The sequence below is a fragment of the Pseudophryne corroboree genome, chromosome 4, assembly GCF_028390025.1.
Source record: "Pseudophryne corroboree isolate aPseCor3 chromosome 4, aPseCor3.hap2, whole genome shotgun sequence".
In the NCBI taxonomy this organism is placed as follows: Eukaryota; Metazoa; Chordata; class Amphibia; order Anura; family Myobatrachidae; genus Pseudophryne; species Pseudophryne corroboree.
Window position 1 is genome coordinate 2,350,862 of NC_086447.1, and position 18,813 is coordinate 2,369,674.

General features: G+C 48.1%; 1 protein-coding gene across 7 annotated transcripts in view; it reads right to left on the reverse strand.

Annotated features, from left to right (window-relative positions):
- The window catches only part of IFT172 (intraflagellar transport 172), a 553,694-nt gene that overhangs the window by 444,183 nt on the left and 90,698 nt on the right, over positions 1–18,813 (reverse strand). For all 7 annotated transcript variants that reach the window (XM_063914906.1, XM_063914909.1, XM_063914907.1 and 4 more), the window contains exon 7: positions 16,464–16,551. In XM_063914906.1, the coding sequence (XP_063770976.1) occupies positions 16,464–16,551 (88 nt within the window). The remainder of the gene's footprint in view (positions 1–16,463; positions 16,552–18,813) is intronic.

Genomic DNA, 18,813 nt, shown 5'->3' on the forward strand with positions numbered 1-18,813 from the left:
GAATTATCGGTAAGTAAATTCTTATTTTCTCTAACGTCCTAGTGGATGCTGGGACTCCGTCAGGACCATGGGGATTATACCAAAGCTCCCAAACGGGCGGGAGAGTGCGGATGACTCTGCAGCACCGAATGAGAGAACTCCAGGTCCTCTTTAGCCAGAGTATCAAATTTGTAAAATTTTACAAACGTGTTCTCCCCTGACCACGTAGCTGCTCGGCAAAGTTGTAATGCCGAGACTCCTCGGGCAGCCGCCCAGGATGAGCCCACTTTCCTTGTGGAATGGGCCTTTACAGATTTAGGCTGTGGCAGGCCTGCCACAGAATGTGCAAGTTGGATTGTACTACATATCCAACGTGCAATCGTCTGTTTAGACGCAGGAGCACCCAACTTGTTGGGTGCATACAATGTAAACAACGAGTCAGATTTTCTGACTCCAGCTGTCCTTGAAATATATATTTTTAATGCTCTGACAACGTCCAGTAACTTGGAATCCTCCAAGTCGCTAGTAGCCGCAGGCACCACAATAGGCTGGTTCAAGTGACAAGCCGAAACCACCTTAGGGAGAAATTGAGGACGTGTCCTCAATTCTGCCCTGTCCGAATGGAATATCAGATATGGGCTTTTGTATGACAAAGCTGCCAACTCCGAAACTCTCCTGGCTGAAGCCAGGGCCAACAGCATGGTTACCTTCCATGTAAGGTATTTTAAATCTACCGATTTTAAAGGCTCAAACCAATGAGATTTGAGAAAATTTAGAACCACGTTCAAATCCCACGGTGCCACTGGAGGCACTATTGGGGGTTGTATATGTAGTACACCTTTGACAAAAGTTTGTACTTCAGGCACTGACGCCAATTCCTTCTGGAAGAAAATTGATAAGGCCGAAATTTGAACTTTAATGGACCCCAATTTGAGGCCCATAGACAATCCTGCTTGCAGGAAATGTAAGAATCGACCCAATTGAAATTCTTCCGTTGGAGCCTTCTTGGCCTCACACCACGCAACATATTTTCTCCAAATGCGGTGATAATGTTGTGCGGTCACTTCTTTCCTGGCTTTAATTAAAGTAGGAATAACTTCCTCAGGAATGCCCTTCTCTTTTAGAATCCGGCGTTCAACCGCCATGCCGTCAAACGCAGCCGCGGTAAGTCTTGGAACATACAAGGTCCCTGCTGAAGCAGATCCCTTCTTAGAGGTAGAGGCCACGGATCCTCCGTGAGCATCTCTTGAAGTTCCGGATACCAAGTTCTTCTTGGCCAGTCCGGAGCTACCAGTATTGTTCTTACTCCTCTTTTCCGTATAATTCTCAGTACTTTTGGTATGAGAGGCAGAGGAGGGAACACATACACTGACTGGTACACCCACGGTGTTACCAGAGCGTCCACAGCTATTGCCTGAGGGTCTCTTGACCTGGCGCAATACCTGTCCAATTTTTTGTTGAGGCGAGACGCCATCATGTCCACCTTTGGTTTTTCCCAACGGTTCACAATCATGTGGAAAACTTCTGGATGAAGTCCCCACTCTCCCGGGTGAAGGTCGTGTCTGCTGAGGAAATCTGCTTCCCAGTTGTCCACTCCCGGGATGAACACTGCTGACAGTGCTACGACATGATTCTCCGCCCAGCGCAGAATCCTTGCAGCTTCTGCCATTGCACTCCTGCTTCTCGTGCCGCCTTGTCGGTTTACGTGGGCGACTGCCGTGATGTTGTCGGACTGGATCAACACCGGCTGACCCTGAAGCAGCGATTTTGCCAGGCTTAGAGCATTGTAGATCGCTCTTAGCTCCAGTATATTTATGTGAAGAGACGTCTCCAGGTTTGACCACACGCCCTGGAAGTTTCTTCCCTTTGTGACTGCTCCCCAACCTCGTAGGCTGGCATCCGTAGTCACCAGGACCCAGTCCTGTATGCCGAATCTGCGGCCCACTAACAGATGGGCAGTCTGCAACCACCACAGGAGAGACAACCTTGTTCTCGGTGACAGTGTTATCCGCTGATGCATGTGCAGATGCGATCCGGACCATTTGTCCAGCAGATCCCACTGAAATGTTCGTGCATGGAATCTGCCGAATGGAATCGCTTCGTACGAAGCCACCATCTTTCCCAGGACTCTTGTGCATTGATGTACTGACACAGTTCCTGGTTTTAGGAGGTTCTTGACAAGTTCGGATAACACCCTTGCTTTCTCTTCCGGGAGAAATACCTTTTTCTGAACCGTGTCCAGAATCATGCCCAGGAACAGCAGATGTGTTGTCGGGGTCAATTGAGATTTTGGAAGATTTAGAATCCACCCGTGTTGCTGAAGCACTACTTGTGTTAGCGCTACACCGACTTCCAGCTGTTCTCTGGACTTTGCCCTTATCAGGAGATCGTCCAAGTAAGGGATAATTAATACGCCTTTTCTTCGTAGAAGAACCATCATTTCGGTCATTACCTTGGTAAAGACCCGAGGGGCCGTGGACAACCCAAACGGCAGCGTTTGAAACTGATAATGACAGTCTTGTATCACGAACCTGAGATACCCTTGGTGTGAGGGGTAAATCGGGACATGTAGATAAGCATCTTTTATGTCCAAGGACACCATGAAGTCTCCTTCTTCCAGATTCGCTATCACTGCTCTGAGTGACTCCATCTTGAACTTGAATTTCTTTATGTACAGGTTCAAGGATTTCAGATTTAGAATAGGCCTTACCGAACCGTCCGGTTTCGGTACCACAAATAGTGTGGAATAATACCCCTTTCCCTGTTGTAGGAGGGGTACCTTGACTATCACCTGCTGAGAATACAGCTTGTGAATGGCTTCCAAAACCGACGTCCTTTCTGAGGGAGACGTTGGTAAAGCAGACTTTAGGAACCGGCGAGGGGGAGACCTTTCGAACTCCAGCATGTAACCCTGAGATACTATCTGCAGGACCCACGGGTCCACTTGTGAGTGAACCCATTGATTGCTGAAAATCTTGAGTCGACCCCCCACCGTTCCTGAGTCCGCTTGTAAAGCCCCAGCGTCATGCTGATGGCTTTGTAGAAGCCGGGGCGGGCTTCTGTTCCTGGGCAGGGGCTGCTTGCTGCCCTTTCTTACCCTTTCCTCTGCCTCGCGGCAGATAAGACTGTCCTTTTGGTCGCTTTTTATAGGAGCGAAAGGACTGCGGCTGAAAAGACGGTGTCTTTTTCTGTTGGGAGGGGGTCTGAGGTAAAAAAGTGGATTTGCCGGCAGTTGCCGTGGCCACCAGGTCCGAAAGACCGACCCCAAACAATTCCTCTCCTTTATATGGCAATACTTCCATATGCCTCTTGGAATCCGCATCACCTGACCACTGTCGCGTCCATAAACTTCTTCTGGCAGATATGGACATCGCGCTTACTCTTGATGCTAGAGTACAAACATCCCTCTGAGCATCTCGCATATAAAGGAAAGCATCCTTTAATTGCTCTAGAGTCAATAAAATACTGTCCCTATCCAGGGTATCAATATTTTCAGTCAGAGAATCCAACCACACTACCCCAGCACTGCACATCCAGGCTGAGGCTATTGCCGGTCGCAGTATAACACCAGTATGTGTGTATATACTCTTCAGTGTAGTTTCCAGCCTCCTATCTGCTGGATCCTTGAGGGCGGCCGTATCAGGAGACGGCAACGCCACTTGCTTTGATAAACGTGTGAGCGCCTTATCCACCCTAGGGGGTGTTTCCCAGCGCGCCCTAACCTCTGGTGGGAAAGGGTATAATGCCAATAACTTCTTGGAAATTAGCAGTTTTCTATCGGGGTTAACCCACGCTTCATCACACACGTCATTCAATTCCTCTGATTCTGGAAAAAATACAGGTAGTTTTTTCACCCCCCACATAATACCCCTTTTTGAGGTACCAGCAGTATCAGAGATCTGCAAAGCCTCCTTCATTGCCGTGATCATATAACGTGTGGCCCTATTGGAAAATACGTTTGTTTCTTCACCGTCGACACTAGATTCATCTGTGTCGGTACCCGTGTCGACTGACTGAGGTAAAGGACGTTTTACAGCCCCTGACGGTGTCTGAGACGCCTGAACCGGTACTAACTGGTTTGCCGGGCGTCTTATTTCGTCAACTGACTTTTGTAATGTGCTGACATTATCACGTAATTCCATAACTAAAGCCATCCATTCCGGTGTCGACTCCCTAGGGGGTGACATTACCATCATCGGCAATTGCTCTGCCTCCACACCAACATCGTCCTCATACATGTCGACACACACGTACCGACACACAGCAGCCACACAGGGAATGCTCTAATCGAAGACAGGACCCCCTAGCCCTTTGGGGAGACAGAGGGAGAGTTTGCCAGCACACACCAAAAGCGCTATAAATGTATATAAACAACCCTAGAAGGTGTTGTTTACTATATATGCGCTCTTAATATATAAATATCGCCAATTTATGCCCCCCTTCTCTTTGTTACCCTGTTTCTGTAGTGCAGTGCAGGGGAGAGACCTGGGAGCCTTCCTCACCAGCGGAGCTGAGCAGGAAAATGGCGCTGAGTGCTGAGGAGAATAAGCTCCGCCCCTTTTTCGGCGGGCTTTTCCCCGGTTTTTAAGAAACTGGCCTGGGTTAAAATACATACATATAGCCTTAATGGCTATATGTGATGTATTTATTTTGCCACTAAAGGTAATTATATTGCTGCCCAGGGCGCCCCCAGCAGCGCCCTGCACCCTCCGTGACTGAGTCAGTGAGCCGTGTGACAACAATGGCGCACAGCTGCCGTGCGCTACCTTCAAGAAGACTGAGGAGTCTTCTGCCGCCTGCTTTCCGGACCTCCGTTCTGCCGTCTCTTCAGCGTCTGTAAGGGGGATCGGCGGCGCGGCTCCGGGACGAACCCCAGGCTGACCTGTGTTCCGACTCCCTCTGGAGCTAAGTGTCCAGTAGCCTAAGACTCCAATCCATCCTGCACGCAGGTGAGTTGGAAATCTCTCCCCTAAGTCCCTCGATGCAGTGATCCTGTTGCCAGCAGGAATCACTGAGATTGAAACCTAAAAAAAAACTTTTCTAAACAGCTCTTTAGGAGAGCCACCTAGATTGCACCCTCTCGGACGGGCACAAAAACCTAACTGAGGCTTGGAGGAGGGTCATAGGGGGAGGAGCCAGTACGCACCATGTGACCTAAAAGCTTTTTTAGATGTGCCCTGTCTCCTGCGGAGCCCGCTAATCCCCATGGTCCTGACGGAGTCCCAGCATCCACTAGGACGTTAGAGAAATATAGTATTAATGGCACTATACTGGAAACTACTGAGGAGGAAATAGATCTAGGAGTCACTATCTCAGGTGATATAAAGGATAAATATAGTATTAATGGCACTATACTGGGGACTACTGAGGAGGAAAGGGATCTAGGAGTCCCTATTTCAGGTGACATAAAGGATAAATATAGTATTAATGGCACTATACTGGGAACTACTGAGGAGGAAAGGGATCTAGGAGTCACTATTTCAGGTGACAAAGGATAAATATAGTATTAATGGCACTATACTGGAAACTACTGAGGAGGAAAGGGATCTAGGAGTCACTATTACAGGTGACATAAAGGATAAATCTAGTATTATGACACTATGGGGTATATGCAATTGCGGTCGAATTCCCGAAATTGTCGAATTTCGGGTCATTTTCGCCAAAAAAAAAAAAAAAATCGTCAATGCAATTCAGTGCTTTCCGTCAAAAAAACGGACTTTCAAAATTCGACTTTTTGAAATTCGACTTTTTGCAAATTCGACTTTTCTGCAATGATACAAGTGCTGCAATTCGACAAAAGCATATTCAATTCAAGTTTGGAAATTCGACAGCAGTGCTTTTAGACAGTAAATTCGTCATTTTCAATCCGCCACACTTTGGAGGGTGAAAACAATAAAAAAAAATTTAAACATGTTTTTTTTGGTGTTTTTTTTTTTTGGGAATAGCATATCTATTTATATTAGAAGGGATTAGGTACTTTTTTTTTTTTTTTGGGAGGCACAAGTATTATTTATATATTTTTTAAAATATATATATATTTTTTTAGTGCTGGAACGGAAAAATTTAAAAAAAAAAATGGCGTGGGGTCCCCCCTCCAAAGCATAACCAGCCTCGGGCTCTTCGAGCTGGTCCTGGTTCTAAAAATGCGGGGAAAAATTGGGCAGGGATCCCCCGTATTTTTAAAACCAGCACCGGGCTCTGCGCCTGGTGCTGGTGCAAAAAATACGGGGGACAAAACGAGCAGGGGTCCCCCGTATTTTTCACACCAGCATCGGGCTCCACTAGCTGGACAGATAATGCCACAGCCGGGGGTCACTTTTATACAGTGCCCTGCGGCCGTGGCATTAAATATCCAACTAGTCACCCCTGGCCGGGGTACCCTGGGGGAGTGGGGACCCCTTCAATCAAGGGGTCCCCCCCCCCAGCCACCCAAGGGCCAGGGGTGAAGCCCGAGGCTGTCCCCCCCATCCAAGGGCTGCGGATGGGAGGCTGATAGCCTTGAGTAAAATGACAAGAATATTGTTTTTTCCAGTAGTACTACAAGTCCCAGCAAGCCTCCCCCGCAAGCTGGTACTTGGAGAACCATAAGTACCAGCATGCGGGAGAAAAACGGGCCCGCTGGTACCTGTAGTACAACTGGAAAAAAAATACCCAAATAAAAACAGGACACAGACACCATGACAGTAAAACTTTATTACACACTGCCGACACACACATACTTACCTATGTTCACACGCCGACATCGGTCCTCTTCTCCATGTAGAATCCACGGATACCTGAAAAGAAAAGTTCAATATACTCACCTCAGCCAGGGTCCAGAGATAAATCCACGTACTTGGCAAAAAAAGAAAACGGACACACGGACCACCGGACTGAAAGGGGTCCCATGCTGACACATGAGACCCCTTACCCCGAATGCCGGGACACCACGTAACTCCTGTCACTGAAGTCCCTTCAGCCAATCAGGAAGCGCTACTTCCGTGGCGCTCACCTGATTGGCTGTGCGCTGTCTGTGCTGTGACAGCGCATCGCACAGCTCGGTCCATTAGTTTCAATGGTGGGAACTTTGCCGTCAGCGGTGGGGTTACCCGCGGTCAGCCGCTGACCGGCGGGTGACCTCACCGCTAGCCGCAAAGTTCCCACCATTGAATATAATGGACGGAGCTGTGCGATGCGCTGTCACAGCACAGACAGTCTCACTGTAAAATAAAAAACCTAATTATATACTTTTTTTCTAGAAGCTCAGGAGAGCCCCTAGTGTGCATCCAACCTCGGCCGGGCACAAAATCTAACTGAGGCTTGGAGGAGGGTCATAGTGGGAGGAGCCAGTGCACACCAGGTGACCTAAAGCTTTCTTTAATTGTGCCCAGTCTCCTGCGGAGCCGCTATTCCCCATGGTCCTTACGGAGTTCCCAGCATCCACTAGGACGTCAGAGAAATATAGTATTATTGGTGCTGTACTGGAAACTACTGAGAAGGAAAGGGATCTAGGAGTCACTATTTCAGATGACATAAAGGATAAATATAGTATTAATGGCACTATACTGGAAACTACTGAGGAGGAAAGGGATCTAGGAGTCACTATTTCAGGTGACAAAGGATAAATATAGTATTATTGGTGCTATACTGGAAACTACTGAGGAGGAAAGGGATCTAGGAGTCACTATTTCAGGTGACATAAAGGATAAATATAGTATTAATGGCCCTATACTGGAAACTACTGAGGAGGAAAGGGATCTAGGAGTCACTATCTCCGGTGACATAAAGGATAAATATAGTATTATTGGTGCTATACTGGAAACTACTGAGAAGGAAAGGGATCTAGGAGTCACTATTTCAGATGACATAAAGGATAAATATAGTATTAATGGCGCTATACTGGAAACTACTGAGGAGGAAAGGGATCTAGGAGTCACTATTTCAGGTGACATAAAGGATAAATATAGTAATAATGGCACTATACTGGAAACACTGAGGAGGAAAGGGATCTAGGAGTCACTATCTCAGGTGACATAAAGGATAAAATAAGAATTTACTTACCGATAATTCTATTTCTCATAGTCCGTAGTGGATGCTGGGGACTCCGTAAGGACCATGGGGAATAGCGGCTCCGCAGGAGACTGGGCACATCTAAAGAAAGCTTTAGGACTATCTGGTGTGCACTGGCTCCTCCCCCTATGACCCTCCTCCAAGCCTCAGTTAGGATAGTGTGCCCGGACGAGCGTACACAATAAGGAAGGATTTTGAATCCCGGGTAAGACTCATACCAGCCACACCAATCACACCGTATAACCTGTGATCTGAACCCAGTTAACAGCATGATAACAGATGAGCCTCTGAAAGATGGCTCACAACAATAATAACCCGATTTTTGTAACAATAACTATGTACAAGTATTGCAGACAATCCGCACTTGGGATGGGCGCCCAGCATCCACTACGGACTATGAGAAATAGAATTATCGGTAAGTAAATTCTTATTTTCTCTAACGTCCTAAGTGGATGCTGGGGACTCCGTAAGGACCATGGGGATTATACCAAAGCTCCCAAACGGGCGGGAGAGTGCGGATGACTCTGCAGCACCAAATGAGAGAACTCCAGGTCCTCCTCAGCCAGGATATCAATTTTGTAGAATTTTACAAACGTATTTGCTCCTGACCAAGTAGCTGCTCGGCAAAGTTGTAAAGCCGAGACCCCTCGGGCAGCCGCCCAAGATGAGCCCACCTTCCTTGTGGAGTGGGCATTTACAGATTTTTGGCTGTGGCAGGCCTGCCACAGAATGTGCAAGCTGAATTGTACTACAAATCCAACGAGCAATAGTCTGCTTAGAAGCAGGAGCACCCAGCTTGTTGGGTGCATACAGGATAAACAGCGAGTCAGATTTCCTGACTCCAGCCCTCCTGGAAACATATATTTTCAGGGCCCTGACAACGTCTAGCAACTTGGAGTCCTCCAAGTCCCTAGTAGCCGCAGGCACCACAAATAGGTTGGTTCAGGTGAAACGCTGAAACCACCTTAGGGAGAAACTGAGGACGAGTCCTCAATTCCGCCCTGTCCGAATGGAACATCAGATAAGGGCTTTTTCAGGATAAAGCCGCCAATTCTGACACGCGCCTGGCCCAGGCCAGGGCCAACAGCATGACCACTTTCCATGTGAGATATTTTAACTCCACAGATTTAAGTGGTTCAAACCAATGTGACTTTTGGAACCCAAAACTAAATTGAGATCCCAAAGTGCCACTGGAGGCACAAAAGGAGGCTGTATATGCAGTACCCCTTTTACAAACGTCTGAACTTCAGGGACTGAAGCTAGTTCTTTTTGGAAGAAAATTGACAGGGCCGAAATTTGAACCTTAATGGACCCCAATTTCAGGCCCATAGACACTCCTGTTTGCAGGAAATGTAGGAATCGACCCAGTTGAATTTCCACCGTCGGGCCTTACTGGCCTCGCACCACGCAACATATTTTCGCCAATTGCGGTGATAATGTTTTTGCGGTTACATCCTTCCTGGCTTTGATCAGGATAGGGATGACTTCATCCGGAATGCCTTTTTTCCTTCAGGATCCGGCGTTCAACCGCCATGCCGTCAAACGCAGCCGCGGTAAGTCTTGGAACAGACAGGGTCCTTGCTGGAGCAGGTCCCTTCTTAGAGGTAGAGGCCACGGATCCTCCGTGAGCATCTCTTGAAGTTCCGGTTACCAAGTCCTTCTTGGCCAATCCGGAGCCACGAATATAGTGCTTACTCCTCACCATCTTATCAATCTCAGTACCTTGGGTATGAGAGGCAGAGGAGGGAACACATACCCTGACTGGTACACCCACGGTGTTACCAGAGCGTCTACAGCTATTGCCTGAGGGTCCCTTGACCTGGCGCAATACCTGTCGAGTTTTTCCCAACGGTTTATAATCATGTGGAAGACTTCTGGGTGAAGTCCCCACTCTCCCGGGTGGAGGTCGTGCTGAGGAAGTCTGCTTCCCAGTTGTCCACTCCCGGAATGAATACTGCTGACAGTGCTATCACATGATTTTCCGCCCAGCGAAGAATCCTTGCAGCTTCTGCCATTGCCCTCCTGCTTCTTGTGCCACCCTGTCTGTTTACGTGGGTGACTGCCGTGATGTTGTCCGACTGGATCAACACCGGCTGACCTTGAAGCAGAGGTCTTGCTAAGCTTAGAGCATTGTAAATGTCCCTTAGCTTCAGGATATTTATGTGAAGTGATGTCTCCAGGCTTGACCATAAGTCCTGGATATTCCTTCCCTGTGTGACTGCTCCCCAGCCTCACAGGCTGGCATCCGTGGTTACCAGGACCAAGTCCTGAATGCCGAATCTGCGGCCCTCTAGAAGATGAGCACTCTGCAACCACCACAGGAGGGACACCCTTGTCCTTGGTGACAGGGTTATCCGCTGATGCATCTGAAGATGCGACCCGGACCATTTGTCCAGCAGGTCCCACTGGAAAGTTCTTGCGTGGAATCTGCCGAATGGGATTGCTTCGTAGGAAGCCACCATTTTACCCAGAACCCTTGTGCATTGATGCACTGAGACTTGGCTCGGTTTTAGGAGGTTCCTGACTAGCTCGGATAACTCCCTGGCTTTCTCCTCCGGGAGAAACACCTTTTTCTTGACTGTGTCCAGGATCATCCCTAAGAACAGAAGACGTGTCGTCGGAACCAGCTGCGATTTTGGAATATTGAGAATCCAACCGTGCTGCAGCAACACTACCTGAGATAGTGCTACACCGACCTCCAACTGTTCCCTGGATCTTACCCTTATCAGGGAATTGTCCAAGTAAGGGATAACTAAAATTCCCTTCCTTTGAAGGAATATCATCATTTCGGCCATTACCTTGGTAAAGACCCGGGGTGCCGTGGACCATCCATACGGCAGCGTCTGAACTGATAGTGACAGTTCTGTACCATAAACCTGAGGTACCCTTGGTGAGAAGGGTAAATTTTGACATGAAGGTAAGCATCCTTGATGTCCCGAGACATCATGTAGTCCCCTTCTTCCAGGTTCGCAATCACTGCTCTGAGTGACTCAATCTTGAATTTGAACCTCTGTATGTAAGTGTTCAAAGATTTTAGATTTAGAATCGGTCTCACCGAGCCGTCCGGCGTCGGTACCACAACAGTGTGGAATAATACCCCGTTCCCTGTTGCAGGAGGGGTATCTTGATTATCACCTGCTGGGAATACAGCTTGTGAATGGCTTCCAAAACTGTCTCCCTGTCAGAAGGAGACATCGGTAAAGCCGACTTTAGGAAACGGCGAGGGGGAGACGTCTCGAATTCTAATTTGTACCCCTGAGATATCACCTGAAGTATCCAGGGGTCTACTTGCGAGTGAGCCCACTGCGCGCTGAAATTCATTGAGACGGGCCCCCCACCGTGCCTGATTCTGCTTGTAAAGCCCCAGCGTATACTGAGGGCTTGGCAGAGGCGGTAGAGGGTTTCTGTTCCTGGGAACTGGCTGATTTCTGCAGCCTTTTTCCTCTCCCTCTGTCACGGGGCAGAAATGAGGAACCTTTTGCCCGCTTATCCACGAAAAGACAGCGCCTGATAATACGGCGTCTTCTCATGTTGAGAGGCGACCTGGGGTACAAACGTGGATTTCCCAGCTGTTGCCGTGGCCACCAGGTCTGAAAGACCGACCCCAAATAACTCCTCCCCTTAATAAGGCAATACTTCCAAATGCCGTTTGGAATACGCATCACCTGACCACTGACGTGTCCATAACCCTCTACTGGTAGAAATGGACAACGCACTTAGACTTGATGCCAGTCGGCAAATATTCCGCTGTGCATCACGCATATATAGAAATGCATCTTTCAAATGCTCTATAGGCAAAAATATACTGTCCCTATCTAGGGTATCAATATTTTCAGTCAGGGAATCCGACCACGCCAACCCAGCACTGCACATCCAGGCTGAGGCGATTGCTGGTCGCAGTATAACACCAGTATGTGTGTAAATACATTTTAGGATACCCTCCTGCTTTCTATCAGCAGGATCCTTAAGGGCGGCCATCTCAGGAGAGGATAGAGCCCTTACAAGCGTGTGAGCGCTTTATCCACCCTAGGGGGTGTTTCCCAACGCACCCTAACCTCTGGCGGGAAAGGATATAATGCCAATAACATTTTAGAAATTATCAGTTGTTATCGGGGGAAAACCACGCATCATCACACACCTCATTTAATTTCTCAGATTCAGGAAAACTACAGGTAGTTTTTCCTCACCGAACATAATACCCCTTTTTGGTGGTACTCGTATTATCAGAAATGTGTAAAACATTTTTCATTGCCTCAATCATGTAACGTGTGGCCCTACTGGAAGTCACATTTGTCTCTTCACAGTCGACACTGGAGTCAGTATCCGTGTCGGCGTCTATATCTGCCATCTGAGGTAACGGGCGCTTCAGAGCCCCTGACGGCCTATGAGACGTCTGGACAGGCACAAGCTGAGGAGCCGGCTGTCTCATGTCAACCACTGTCTTTTATACAGAGCTGACACTGTCACGTAATTTCTTCCAACAGTTCATCCACTCAGGTGTCGACCCCCTAGGGGGTGACATCACTATTACAGGCAATCTGCTCCGTCTCCACATCATTTTTCTCCTCATACATGTCGACACAAAAGTACCGACATACAGTACACACACAGGGAATGCTCTGATAGAGGACAGGACCCCACTAGCCCTTTGGGGAGACAGAGGGAGAGTTTGCCAGCACACACCAGAGCGCTATATATATACAGGGATAACCTTATATAAGTGTTTTTCCCCTTATAGCTGCTGTATAGTTAATACTGCGCCTAATTTGTGCCCCCCTCTCTTTTTTAACCCTTTCTGTAGTGTAGTGACTGCAGGGGAGAGCCAGGGAGCTTCCCTCCAACAGAGCTGTGAGGGAAAATGGCGCCAGTGTGCTGATGAGATAGGCTCCGCCCCCTTATCGGCGGCCTTATCTCCCGTTTTTTTATGTATTTTGGCAGGGGTTAAATGCATCCATATAGCCCAGGAGCTATATGTGATGCATTTTTTGCCATCCAAGGTGTTTATTATTGCGTCTCAAGGCGCCCCCCCCAGCGCCCTGCACCCTCAGTGACCGGAGTGTGAAGTGTGCTGAGAGCAATGGCGCACAGCTGCAGTGCTGTGCGCTACCTTGTTGAAGACAGGACGTCTTCTGCCGCCGATTTTCCGGACCTCTTCTGCCTTCTGGCTCTGTAAGGGGGCCGGCGGCGCGGCTCTGGGACCCATCCAAGCTGGGCCTGTGATCGTCCCTCTGGAGCTAATGTCCAGTAGCCTAAGAAGCCCAATCCACTCTGCACGCAGGTGAGTTCGCTTCTTCTCCCCTTAGTCCCTCGATGCAGTGAGCCTGTTGCCAGCAGGTCTCACTGAAAATAAAAAAACCTAAACTAAAACTTTCACTAAGAAGCTCAGGAGAGCCCCTAGTGTGCACCCTTCTCGTTCGGGCACAGAGATCTAACTGAGGCTTGGAGGAGGGTCATAGGGGGAGGAGCCAGTGCACACCAGATAGTCCTAAAGCTTTCTTTAGATGTGCCGAGTCTCCTGCGGAGCCGCTATTCCCCATGGTCCTTACGGAGTCCCCAGCATCCACTTAGGACGTTAGAGAAATATAGTATTAATGTCACTATACTGGAAACTACCGAGGAGGAAAGGGATCTAGGAGTCACTATCTCAGGTGACAAAGGATAAATATAGTATTACTGGCACTATACTGGAAACTACTGAGGAGGAAAGGGATCTAGGAATCACTATCTCAGGTGACAAAGGATAAATATAGTATTAATGGCACTATACTGGAAACTACTGAGGAGGAAAGGGATCTAGGAGTCACTATTTCAGGTGACATAAAGGATAAATATAGTATTAATGGCACTATACTGGAAACTACTGAGGAGGAAAGGGATCTAGGAGTCCCTATTTCAGGTGACATAAAGGATAAATATAGTAATAATGGCACTATACTGGAAACTACTGAGGAGGAAAGGGATCTAGGAGTCACTATTTCAGGTGACATAAAGGATATATATAGTATTAATGACACTATACTGGAAACTACTGAGGAGGAAAGGGATCTAGGAGTCACTATTTCAGGTGACATAAAGGATATATATAGTATTAATGACACTATACTGGAAACTACTGAGGAGGAAAGGGATCTAGGAATCACTATCTCAGGTGACATAGAGGATAAATATAGTATTAATGGCACTATACTGGAAACTACTGAGGAGGAAAGGGATCTAGGAGTCACTATTTCAGGTGACATATAGGATAAATATAGTATTAATGGCACTATACTGGAAACTACTGAGGAGGAAAGGGATCTAGGATTCACTATTTCAGGTGACATAGAGGATAAATATAGTATTAATGGCACTATACTGGGAAATACTGAGGAGGAAAGGGATCTAGGAGTCACTATCTCAGGTGACAAAGGATAAATATAGTATTAATGGCACTATACTGGAACTACTGAGGAGGAAAGGGATCTAGGAGTCACTATTTCAGGTAACAAAGGATAAATATAGTATAATGGCACTATACTGGACACTACTGAGGAGGAAAGGGATCTAGGAGTCACTATTTCAGGTGACATAAAGGATAAATATAGTATTAATAGCACTATACTAGAAACTACTGAGGAGGAAAGGGATCTAGGAGTCACTATTTCAGGTGACATAAAGGATAAATATAGTATTAATGGCACTATACTGGAAACTACTGAGGAGGAAAGGGATCTAGGAGTCACTATCTCAGGTGACAGAGGATAAATATAGTATTAATGGCACTATACTGGAACTACTGAGGAGGAAAGGGATCTAGGAGTCACTATCTCAGGTGACAAAGGATAAATATAGTATTAATGGCACTATACTGGAACTACTGAGGAGGAAAGGGATCTAGGAGTCACTATTTCAGGTGACATAAAGGATAAATATAGTATTAATGGCACTATACTGGGAACTACTGAGGAGGAAAGGGATCTAGGAGTCACTATTACAGGTGACATAAAGGATAAATATAGTATTAATGGCACTATACTGGAAACTACTGAGGAGGAAAGGGATCTAGGAGTCACTATTTCAGGTGACATAAAGGATAAATATAGTAATAATGGCACTATACTGGAAACTACTGAGGAGGAAAGGGATCTAGGAGTCACTATTTCAGGTGACATAAAGGATAAATATAGTAATAATGGCGCTATACTGGAACTACTGAGGAGGAAAGGGATCTAGGAGTCACTATTTCAGGTGACATAAAGGATAAATATAGTATTAATGGCACTATACTGGGAACTACTGAGGAGGAAAGGGATCTAGGAGTCACTATCTCAGGTGACATAAAGGATAAATATAGTATTAATGGCACTATACTGGATACTACAGAGGAGGAAAGGGATCTAGGAGTCACTATTTCAGGTGACATAAAGGATAAATATAGTATTAATGGCACTATACTGGGGACTACTGAGGAGGAAAGGGATCTAGGAGTCACTATTTCAGGTGACATAAAGGATAAATATAGTATTAATGGCACTATACTGGGGACTACTGAGGAGGAAAGGGATCTAGGAGTAACTATTTCAGGTGACAAAGGATAAATATAGTATTAATGGCACTATACTGGAAACTACTGAGGAGGAAAGGGATCTAGGAGTCACTATTTCAGGTGACTTAAAGGCAGGAAAGCAATGTAACAAGGCAATGAGGAAGACTAGTCAGATGCTTGGTGCATAGGGAGAGGAGTCAGCAGCAGAGAGAAGTAATAATGTCACTGTATAGGTCATTGGTACGGCCTCATCTAGAATACTGTGTCCAGTTCTGGAGGCCATATCTTCAAAAGTATAGTAATACATTAGAGAGTGCACAAAGAAGGGCAACTAACATGGTGCATGGCCTACATCACACAACTAACCCGGGGAGACTAGGAAATCCCAATATGTATAGTGTGGAGCAGAGAAGGGAAAGGGGGAACATGATAGAGACTGTTGCATATATCAGGGGTTTTACCAAAGTCCAGGAGTGGAACAGTCTCCAAATGAAGAGAAGTAATAGGACACGAGGACATGCACTGAGACTGGAGGGGGGGAGGTTCAGGGGAATAGGAGGAGAAATGGCTTCACAGAAAGGGTAGTGGACACGTGGAATAGCCTCCCATCAGAGGTGGTAGAGGATAAGACAGCAGAGCGATGTAAACATACATGGGATAGACATAAGGATCCTTACACAGAGATACTGATCATATAGGGCTGAGGTTATCTATAGGATAAGGAAGGGGAGGCTGGATGGGCCTCCGCTCTAAGCTTTCATTTATCAAGTGCATATATAAAATGATAGGAAGCAGCAGATTGGTTACCACGGGCAACTTCTCCACTCTTCTCACCGCTTCATACATCTCCCCCCGTGTTCCTGTATACACAGGAGGACATACTACAACCACACGCATCCATCCGTTATACCTGAGACTCGCCGGAACCTTCATCATCGAGGAAGTAACGCACAATGGAGCCATCGGCGTGGCCGGCGAGGATGCCCTTCCCTGCGACACTGCGGAGGCAGAAAGCGGATCAGTATGTGATGAGTGATGCCAGGCTGAGAGCGGGCACATCTGCCGGCCGTCACATTACACTGCGTCACAGGCAGCGGCACGGAAGACCGTCTAATCTGCATGTGACACCCGATACCTGCTGTATTCCTGTGTCCTACAGATAAGGGGTAACGCTGTCACCTGTCCCCCGCTGTCCTGTACACCCTATACCTGCTGTATTCCTGTGTCCTACAGATAAGGGGTAACGCGGTCACCCGTCCCCCGCTGTCCTGTGACACCCCTATACCTGCTGTATTCCTGTGTCCTACAGATAAGGGGTAACACTGTCACCCGTCCCCCGCTGTCCTGTGACACCCTATACCTGCTGTATTCCTGTGTCCTACAGATAAGGGGTAACACTGTCACCCGTCCCCCGCTGTCCTGTGACACCCTATACCTGCTGTATTCCTGTGTCCTACAGATAAGGGGTAACACTGTCACCCGTCCCCCGCTGTCCTGTGACACCCTATACCTGCTGTATTCCTGTGTCCTACAGATAAGGGGTAACACTGTCACCCGTCCCCCGCTGTCCTGTGACACCCTATACCTGCTGTATTCCTGTGTCCTACAGATAAGGGGTAACACTGTCACCCGTCCCCCGCTGTCCTGTGACACCCTATACCTGCTGTATTCCTGTGTCCTACAGATAAGGTGTAACACTGTCACCCGTCCCCCGCTGTCCTGTGACACCCTATACCTGCTGTATTCCTGTGTCCTACAGATAAGGGGAAACGCTGTCACCCGTCCCCCGCTGTCCTGTGACACCCTATACCTGCTGTATTCCTGTGTCCTACAGATAAGGGGTAACGCTGTCACCCGTCCCCCGCTGTCCTGTGACACCCTATACCTGCTGTATTCCTGTCCTACAGATAAGGGGTAACGCTGTCACCTGTCCCCCGCTGTCCTGTGACACCCTATACCTGCTGTATTCCTGTGTACTACAGATAAGGGGTAACGCTGTCACCCGTCCCCCGCTGTCCTGTGACACCCTATACCTGCTGTATTCCTGTGTCCTACAGATAAGGTGTAACGCTGTCACCCGTCCCCCGCTGTCCTGTGACACCCTATACCTGCTATATTCCTGTGTCCTACAGATAAGGGGTAACACTGTCACCCGTCCCCCGCTGTCCTGTGACACCCTATACCTGCTGTATTCCTGTGTCCTACAGATAAGAGGTAACGCTGTCACCCGTCCCCCGCTGTCCTGTGACACCCTATACCTGCTGTATTCCTGTGTCCTACAGATAAGGGGTAACGCTGTCACCCTTCCCCCGCTGTCCTGTACACCCTATACCTGCTGTATTCCTGTGTCCTACAGATAAGGGGTAACGCTGTCACCCGTCCCCCGCTGTCCTGTGACACCCTATACCTGCTGTATTCCTGTGTCCTACAGATAAGGGGTAACGCTGTCACCCTTCCCCCGCTGTCCTGTACACCCTATACCTGCTGTATTCCTGTGTCCTACAGATAAGGGGTAACGCTGTCACCCGTCCCCCGCTGTCCTGTGACACCCTATACCTGCTGTATTCCTGTGTCCTACAGATAAGGGGTAACGCTGTCACCCGTCCCCCGCTGTCCTGTGACACCCTATACCTGCTGTATTCCTGTGTCCTACAGATAAGGGGTAACGCTGTCACCCGTCCCCTGCTGTCCTGCGACACCCTATACCTGCTGTATTCCTGTGTCCTACAGATAAGGGGTAACGCTGTCACCCGTCCCCTGCTGTCCTGCGACACCCTATACCTGCTGTATTCCTGTGTCCTACAGATAAGGGGTAACGCTGTCACCACTCTCCCGCTGTCCTGTGACACCCTATACCTGCTGTATTCCTGTGTCCTACAGATAAGGGGTAACGCCGTCACCCATCCCCCGCTGTCCTGTGACACCCTATACCTGCTGTATTCCTGTGTCCTACAGATAAGGGGTAACGCTGTCACCCGTCCCCCGCTGTCCTGTGACACCCTATACCTGCTGTATTCCTGTGTCCTACAGATAAGGGGTAACGCTGTCACCACTCTCCCGCTGTCCTGTGACACCCTATACCTGCTGTATTCCTGTGTCCTACAGATAAGGGGTAACGCCGTCACCCATCCCCCGCTGTCCTGTGACACCCTATACCTGCTGTATTCCTGTGTCCTACAGATAAGGGGTAACGCTGTCACCCGTCCCCCGCTGTCCTGTGACACCCTATACCTGCTGTATTCCTGTGTCCTACAGATAAG